At 36.9% G+C, this 9,251-nt stretch overlaps 1 protein-coding gene across 1 annotated transcript; it reads left to right on the forward strand.

Annotated features, from left to right (window-relative positions):
• Nucleotides 1-5,386: 5,386 nt before the first annotated feature.
• LOC132651239 (zinc finger protein 431-like) lies at nucleotides 5,387-8,166 on the forward strand (the record flags this gene model as incomplete). The annotated part of the gene is made up of 3 exons (XM_060376484.1): nucleotides 5,387-5,501; nucleotides 5,714-5,774; nucleotides 7,137-8,166. Coding segments are annotated over 3 exons (1,206 nt in total), but the record flags the coding sequence as incomplete, so codon positions are not given.
• Between the last annotated feature and the right edge of the window lie 1,085 nt (nucleotides 8,167-9,251).

Below are 9,251 nucleotides of genomic sequence, written 5' to 3' on the forward strand. Positions count from 1 at the left end.
TGTTCATATAGGCTTTTTACTGGCTTGTTGAGGATAACACCAAAATACATTTTTTTTTAATGCCTATTGTGAAGGGTGTTATTTTCCTATTTTTTTTCAGTCCATTTGTCTTTGGCATACAGGAGTGTATTTTTTGAGGTTCCCTACAGTAGAATTTTGGGGGTCATTTTTGTATACTGTCATATCATCTGTGAATAGAGATACTTTGACTTCTTCCTTATCACTTTGTATCCCCTTAATTTCCTTTAGTTGTCTTATTGCCCTAGATAGGACTTTGAGTACTGTATTGAAGAGATTTGGAGAGAGTGTGTAGCCTTGCCTTTTCCCCAAGTCCAGTGGAATTGACTTAACAATCTTTTCATTTAGTTTGATGTTAGCTATATACTATTCTGTATATTTTCTGTATACTATCTTTACTCTTTTTAGATATGTGCCTTTGTCCCTGGTCTCTCCAAGACTTTAAACAAGAATAACTGTTGGATATTGTCAAATGCTTTTTCAGCATCTAACGAAATGGCTTTTTTTTCAATTTGTTTATACAGTGGATTACATTGATGGATTCCATATACTTAACCACCCTCGCATGCCTGGGATGAAGCCTACTTGGTCATGGTGGATGATACCTTTGATATGTTCTTGGATTTGGTTTGCAAGTATTTTATTGAGTATTTTTACATCATTGTTCATAAAAGAGATTGGTCTGAAGTTCTCTTTCTTTTTGGGGATCTTTGAGGATTTATCAAGTTGACTGTGGTCTCACCAAAGGAATTTGGTCATGTTGCATCCATTTCTATTTTATGAAATAATTTGGAGAATATCAGTATTCACTCTTCTTTGAAGGTCTTGTAGAATTCTGCTCTGAAATTATCTGGCCCTTGGCTTTTTTTTGGTTGGGAGTATTTTGATGGATGCCTCTATTGCCTTATTTACTATAAGACTGTTTAATATCTTTACCTGATGTTGATTCAACTTTGCTAAGTGGATTTTAAATAGAATTGTATATTTCATTTAGATTTTCAAATTTTGGGGCATATAGGCTTTTGACATAAAAGGTAATGGTTCTTTGGATTTTCTCAGTGTCTATTATATCTTTTTCTTTCAGACTTTGTTGGTTTGGATAGTATCTTTCTACCATTTACTTAGTTTGGCTAAGAATTTGTCTGTGTTTTTTATTTTCTCAAAGAACTAGCTCTTGGTTTCGTTGATTCTTTGAATTATTATCTTTGTTTCTAATTTATTGATATCAGCCCTGAGTTTGTTTTTTCCTAGTGGTCTACTCTTGCTGGGTGTGTCTGCTTCTTTTTTCCTAGGTCTTTCAGGTATACCATTAAGTTGCTTGTATGAGATGTCTCCAATAGCTTATGATGGCCTCTGTTGCTATTCAAACTCCTCTTAGGACTGCTTTCATTGCATCGCATATGAAGTTGAGAACTCTTCTATCAAGGTCTGTAAAGTATTCTGTTGGTATTTTGATGGAAATTGCATTGAATCTGTAGATTGTTTTTGGTAAGATGTCCATTTTTACTATGTTAACTCTGCCAAGCCATGAGTATCAGATAGTTCCATATTCTGATATCTTCTTCTAATCTTTCTTCAGAGACTTGAAGTTTTTTCATACAAGTCTTTGACTTAATTGATTATGGTCACACCAAAGTACTTTATGTCCTTTGAGGCTATTGCGAAGGGTGTTGTTTCCCTGATTTCTTTCTCAGCCCTTTTATCTTTTGTATACAGGAGGGCTAAATTTTTTATGAATTAATTTTGTATCCAGCCACTTTGCTGATGCTGTTTATCATCTGTAGAAGTTCCCTAGTAGAAGTTTTGGAGTTATTCAGGTATACTATCATATCATCTGCAAATAGTGATACTTTGACTTCTCCCTTTGCAATTGGTATTCTTTTGATCTCCTTTAATTGTCTTATTGCTCTAGTAAGGACTTCAAGAACTATGTTGAAGAGATATGGAGAGAGTGGACAGCCTTGCCTTGTCCCTGAGTTCAGTGGGACTGCTTTAATTTTCTCTCCATTTAGCTTGATGTTGGCTATAGGCTTGTTGTATATTGCCTTTACTATGTTTAGGTATGTGCCCTTTATCCCTGATCTCTCCAATACTTTAAACATGAATGGATGCTGGATTTTTTCAAATGCTTTTTTAGCAACTAAGGAGATTATCATGTGTTTATTTTTCTTTCAATTTGTTAATATGGTGGATCATATCAATGGATTTTTGTATATTGAACCACCCCTGTATACCTGCCATGAAGCCTGCTTGGTTGTAGTGGATGATATCTTTGATGTGTTCTTTTATTGGGTTTGCAAAGTATTTTGTTGAGTATTTTTGCATCAATGTTCATAAGGGAAATTGGCCTGAAATTGTTTTTTATGCTGCGGTATCAAGGGCTGCTTGCTCCTGGATAACTGGGTTCTGGAGATGCCATATTGCTCTGTCTTTTGTTGGTTGAGCTTTTATGCTGGCCTTTATCCATTTGGCTATCTTAGGTGTTGGGTGTTAGTTTCTGGTGGTTCCTAGAATCCTGTGCTGGGGAGAAGGAGAATCCCTTTGGCAGGAAGAAGATTTTTTCAAAGGAGGCTTCCTTAGCTTTTGGGGTATGGTCACTGAATGACAGGTGTTTTTCAGGAATTGTCACAGCTCACCTTAGGCATACAGACCTTAGTGGAAATTTTCCATGTTAGTCAAGGGGGCTCTCTTCTCACCCAGAGAAATCCTGGAGACAGCTGCCCTGATGCTGGGGTTCTTGCTGTAAATTTAGTGAGCTGAAGCTGTAATCTGGGTACCCCATGGTTTGGTCAGTTTAGTTAGGGATAACTGGTTGTCCCTTGGAGCAGTATCTGGGGGTTGTTCTCAGGGAACCCAGGCTTCTGTAGGTCTGAGTTTGGAGCTCTGTGCCCCAGTACCCAGGTGGTAATCAGTGGCAGGTGAGCACCACTCTCATGTGTACAGCAGGAGGCTAGAGTCTGGAGCCTGTAGATAACCAGAAACTTTTCTGGAGCTAGGTGTCCTAAAGTAGGGCCAGATATTTCCCCCACCTTTGGGTTTTCTCCCAACAGAAAGATCCAGTCTGTACTGTTGGGGGATGTAGAGTGCATAGGCACTTGCTTGCGAATGGTGGCTCCAAGCTGGTGACTGGACAGGAACCTGGAAAATTTTTCCGATAATATTCCCATATGTGGTCGTGGTAGTGGTGGTGGTAGTGGTGGTGGGAGGGTCAGCTGAGTGCTCTAAGTTGGGACCTGCTGTTTCCCTCCCTGTGGGGTTTTCTTTCTACAGGGAAACCCATCCTTTAGTTCCCTGGGGCACACAGTTCTGTCTGTGATGGAGAATTGGTTACGTGGGTCTGGCGGGTGAAGTCCCACTCAGGGATGGCTGCTGTGCACCTGCAAGTCTACAGGACCTTTTCCATGGATAGACTGGATGACATTCAGTCAGTCCCACTTGCTTCCTTCCCTGTGGGTTTTTCTTGAGAGTGGGACTCCCAGTCTCTTGTGCTCTGGGGCACACAGTTCAGCCTGGGAAGGTGATCAGGACACACTTCTTGGGTCTATTTTCTTGAAAACTTTATTCCTGCCAAAACAGCCCAGGAAATTTTCCAGGGATTAGCTGGGTGCTCTGAGGTTGAACCCAATTGTTTTTCTCATCATTGGGTTTCTTATCACCTGGTAAACACAGTCAATGTTGTTTAGGGACCAACTGTTCCAACTATTTGTCACTGTGCAGTCTCTGTTACCCCACTGATCAGTATGCAATCAGCCCTGCCATCTGGAATCTGTTTTTAATTTTTACTGAATATGAGTATTTTGATTGAAGTCATGAATATGAACCTCTTGTGTGCCTGATCGTCACAGTAGTCCAAAGATGTGTTCAGAACTTATGAACTTATAGCAATTGATAATAGTGGGTCCCAGTTAAACACTGACATTTCAGACCAATTATTTGCAAGAGCAGCAAGAACTCCTCACTGCTGAGCCATCTCTCCTGCCTTATGTTGCTTACATATATCATCATTTACATTGCTAATATTTTCATCTTTCTATTTTTAGCTATTTAAACATGCATTCCTTTTAGTAAGATCTTATTAAAGTTACAGTTTAAGCTAGGGCATTGTAGATTTCTGAAAATTGAATACACAACTGGAGTGAATGTATAATTCCTTGTAGAAGCTTCAGTAAACACCTCTCAGTTCTTTCCATGTTTTATGTTTGTTTTATTGATTTAAAGGGGAGACTCTGTCTTACTATATAGGTCTGGCTGTCCTAGAACTCTTTGTATAGATCATGCTGGCATCCAATTAAATAATATATACCTGTGTCTGCCTCCTGAGTGATGGAATTAAAGGCATGACAGAATATACCCAGCTTGTCCATCATTTTTTTTGTAGTTAGTAACTGTTCATATTTCTCTGATGTGTACTTAGTACTGTTCATCTGTTAATTTCTCTCTGTGTGTCTCTGTCTCTCTCTTTCTATTTTGCTCTCTTCTCTCTGTTTGTCTTTGTCCACATTAATTGCCATGAGTATTCCAAACCTCTATCCTATTCAGATATGGCACAGTTAAACTTTTTTATTCCGTTTTATTCTAAAATGACTTAGTGATAACATTCACACTTATTTTTTTAATAGAAAAGTTTTAATCTTTATTTTAAACTATAGCCTATACATGATTTAAAAAGGAAAATATACAAAACAATGATCAAAGAATAATCATGTGTTCTATGCCTTTTCTTTTGTCTGGGAACTCAGAAATATGATGTTATCAGCTATGATTATTGTTGCTTGCCACTCACATTATTTTTATCCATCTATTCACTGTAATACAATTTCCCCTCCACAAATATATGAGCCCCCATTTTCATATATTGGTATGCCACATCTCTGATCCCTGGTCAAAACATGATATCCAGTGCCATGTTGTCTTTTGACTGACACCACCCATCTGTTCAGTGTCACCTGATAGCCACATCTCATTTGTTGCTAGATAAAATATGATGACTGTGTTTTTTCCTTCTACCTGTCTCATGACAGGGTCCTGACCTACTTGCCCAAGTAACTAAAGATGATTCATACATTACTCAAGAACCCAACTAATGTCTAATTCATATTCATGCCTTACAAACTAATGAAACGCCTTTAACAAAGGTTTCCAAAGCATGCCTTTGGTTTTCCTTACAATCTAACCTTTAAGCTTTTTCTTCTCCTCTTGTTCACCTCATGCACAACACCCAACTATCTAACACTAGCACTTCTGTGTCAGAAAATAAATGGAAGCAGTACTATAATTATATGATTCTATTGCCAATGAAGTATAAATTAATATTGTTGCTACTCTTTCTGTTGTACAAATGCATGGCATATTTTAGGATTCAGTGACCTTCAATGATGTGCATGTGAAATTCAGCCAAGAAGAGTGGGCTTTGCTGGAACCATCACAGAAACAACTCTACAATGATGTGATGCTAGAGACCTGTAAAAACCTCACTGCTATAGGTAAGACAGCAAATTTTCTTTCACTTTTAAAATAAGGAGACAAGTCTTACTTTGTTATTTATCCTTTACTATGATTCCAATTGAGAATGAGGAGGAATGAGGTGACTAAATCAGGTATGGTTCTAAGGGTCATAGAAGATAGTGATTTAAGTTTTGCTTTAATAATAATATGATATTTCCAGTCATATATATTTTCTGGTACTCTATTTTAGGCTACAATTTGGAAGACTGTATCATTGAAGAACATTTTCAAAGTTCTACAAGTAATAAAAGGTAACTTTATGTGCACACTGATATAGATATGAATCTTAAGAAATTTTAATGTGTCCTGGAAGTTTGTTTTTTTTTTTGTTTGTTTGTTTGTTGGCTGCTTTTTATTTTCTGTTTTTGAAATAGTTTTTTATTCTGTGTAGCTGTGGCTTGACTTAGACTTGCTTGTTAGAACAATGTGATCTCAAAATCACACAGATCTGCCTGCTTCTGCCTCCACAAATGCTGGGATTAAAGGAATGTACCAGCACACCTGGCTGTGTCCAGGAGGTTTTAAAGAAAAGCAACAGTGTAAAAAGAGCACTGCTTTAAGTGTACTGATGATCATTAAAATATCATAATTCCACGTACCTCAATGTCAGGTATCTGATTTGTGTTTGCAAGGTACTCCCCTAAGATAGAAGAAAATAAAATAATGTTGTAACAAAAAATGCCATTGAAATCATATAGACATTACAGCTACTGAGTTAAACTGCCAATCTGTTTAGTCTCATTCTATCTACTCAGATATTGTAAGAGGTATACACATTGAATAGGTGATCAGTATGTTTCAAAACCTTCTAATGAGCAGATATTTCATAGTACAACCAGTGTTACACATATTCATGTAGTAACACTGTAAAGTTTAGTGAAAGGAGCAGCTTCTGAGAGTCAATAATAAAATTGTGGAGAAACCTTAATCCCTATATGACATGTCTATGTTGAACAAAAAAAAAGTGTTAATTCAATGTGGAAATCTTTTATTATTCTTGTAATTTAAATTGGTATATCATATGTAACAATGTTTATAAGACACATGAGCATAGAGATATTGAAAGAAGCAGTGTAACTATGTTTCTCCAAGAATAATTAATTTTGTAAAAGTCCCCACTTTGAGTAGATTTTCTGAATGTGATAAAAGGTAACAGTTAATTGGTTTTGCAACTTCACTGAGAATTCATTAGCAAAATCATACTGCTGAAAATACCTATGAATACTAGAAATTTGGAACTTCTTCTGCTTGTCCTGGCTCACTTTGTAAATGAAGTGTCATTCATACCGTACAAAAATTTGTGAATGGGATTGCTTTGGTAAAACTCTGAATTCTTACAATACTCTTCATATACACGAGAAAACCTCTTATAGAAAAATGATGCTATAAAAGTGAACCACATAATAAATGCTCTTACCATCACAGAGATCTTCAAAAATACCCATAATGAAGGGGAATGCCATGAATGTAAATAAAATGATAAAAGTTTAAGATTTGATTCTTCTTTTTATCATTAGACCAAATTATAAAATTGATTCACATAGATAAATATATTTATTAGTGTAATCAAATGACTGTGGTCAATATTTCACATGTGCCAATTATCTTTGCAGGCATGAAAGCAGTTGTACTGGAGAGAAACCTTTTAAACACACTCTATGTGGTAAATCCTTCCACCATACCACTGTTCTCATAAGCCATGAAAGAACACACACTGGAGAGAAGCCTTACAAATGTAATCAGTGGGGTAAAGCCTTTACAAAAAACAGTCAGCTCATAAGGCATAAAAGAACACATACTGGAGAGAAACCTTATGAATGTAAACAGTGTGGTAAAGCCTTTGCACAAAACAGTCATCTCATAAGCCATAAAAGAACACACACTGGAGAGAAACCATATGAATGTAATGAGTGTGGCAAAGCCTTTGCACAAAACAGTAATCTCATAAGCCATAAAAGAACACACACTGGAGAGAAACCTTATGAGTGTAATCAGTGTGGTAAAGCTTTTGCAAAGAACAGTCATCTCATAAGCCATGAAAGAACACACACTGGAGAGAAACCTTATGAATGTAACCAGTGTGGTAAAGCCTTTGCAAAAAACAGTACTCTCTTAAGCCATAAAAGAACACACACTGGAGAGAAATCTTATAAATGTAACCAGTGTGGTAAAGCCTTTGCAGAAAACAGTACTCTGATACAGCATAAAAGAACACACACTGGAGAGAAACCATATGAATGTAACCAGTGTGGTAAAGCCTTTGCACGAAACAATCATCTCTTAAGTCATAAAAGAACACACACTGGAGAGAAACCTCATGAATGTAATCAGTGTGGTAAAGCCTTCGCACATAACAGTACTCTCATACGGCATAAAAGAACACACACTGGAGAGAAGCCTTACAAATGTAACCAGTGTGGCAAAGCCTTTGCAGAAAACAGTACTCTCTTAAGCCATAAAAGAACACACACTGGAGAGAAATCTTATAAATGTAACCAGTGTTGTAAAGCCTTTGCACAAAACAGTCATCTCATAAGCCATAAAAAAACACACAATGTAGAGAAACCTTATGAATGTAATGAGTGTGGTAAAGCCTTTGCACGCCACAATAATCTCATAAGCCATAAAAGAGCACATACTGGAAAGAAACCTTATGAATATACCCAATATGATAAAGCCTTTGCACAGCTGTCTCCGGAAACATGAAAAAACGCACAGTGGAGAGAAGCCTGGTGAGGATAATTAGTGTGATAAAACCTTTGCATATTACAGTCATCTCCTAAGACAACAACACATTTTGGAGGGAAACCATATGAATTAACTGTGTGGCAAAGCCTTTGCACATAACATCTCCTAATACATACAAGAAAACATACTGGAAAGAAGCTATCTGACTTTAACCAATGTGAAAAAACTTTTGCACTTCAGAATCATCCTCACAATCATGAAAGAAATCCTAATGGACAGTGGTTTTAAGATGGTGAAACCATTCCATATTTGTATAATCTTCATCATCATGAAAGGATTCATACTGGAGAGAGCTTTTGAATGTGTTAAAATGGTGAAGCCTTGCACAAATCTAGAGTCATCATCATCATAAAAGTATCCTTACTGGAGAGGAATTCTTTGACTATAACCAATATGGAAAGGCCTTTGTGTTCTTTGGTCTACTGAGATCCAACAGAACTGAAAAACTAGCTCAATGGAAATGACTTCCCTTTTGTGAAGGGGAAGGGGAAAGGGAATGGGGCAATAGGAATGGAGGGTAGTAATGGGGGAGAGAAGGGAGTGGGACTACAATTGGAATTTAAAGCAAATAAAATTATTTTAAAAAGAATACAATGAATGGTGAATATCAATTACATGCAAAAGTATTATAAAATGTGTTTAGGGAAGACTTATTGATAAATCTGATTCTCAATATTTACTGTTTTCCATTGCCTCACTTTAGACAAGAAAAGTTCAGTCCAGTGGATGAATATGTAGGGAATGGTGAACTAACACCAGCCAGGAAGTTCTCTGAGAGTAATATAATAGTGGTAACCTGTAGAAGTTTCTTTGTGTATACATATATATTGTTCCAGGGGTTCTATTGAAAACCATCACAACCCAGACTGAATTTTGAGATGTGAAGGAGGAGGCTTTCTCTTCCATGTATGACCCTGATGCTGGCCTAGTTGTGTAACAATGTAAGGGTGAGTTTTCTGTGCCTGACTTCAACTGGGGAG

The sequence above is a fragment of the Meriones unguiculatus genome (assembly GCF_030254825.1).
Source record: "Meriones unguiculatus strain TT.TT164.6M chromosome 13 unlocalized genomic scaffold, Bangor_MerUng_6.1 Chr13_unordered_Scaffold_41, whole genome shotgun sequence".
Taxonomy (NCBI): domain Eukaryota; kingdom Metazoa; phylum Chordata; class Mammalia; order Rodentia; family Muridae; genus Meriones; species Meriones unguiculatus.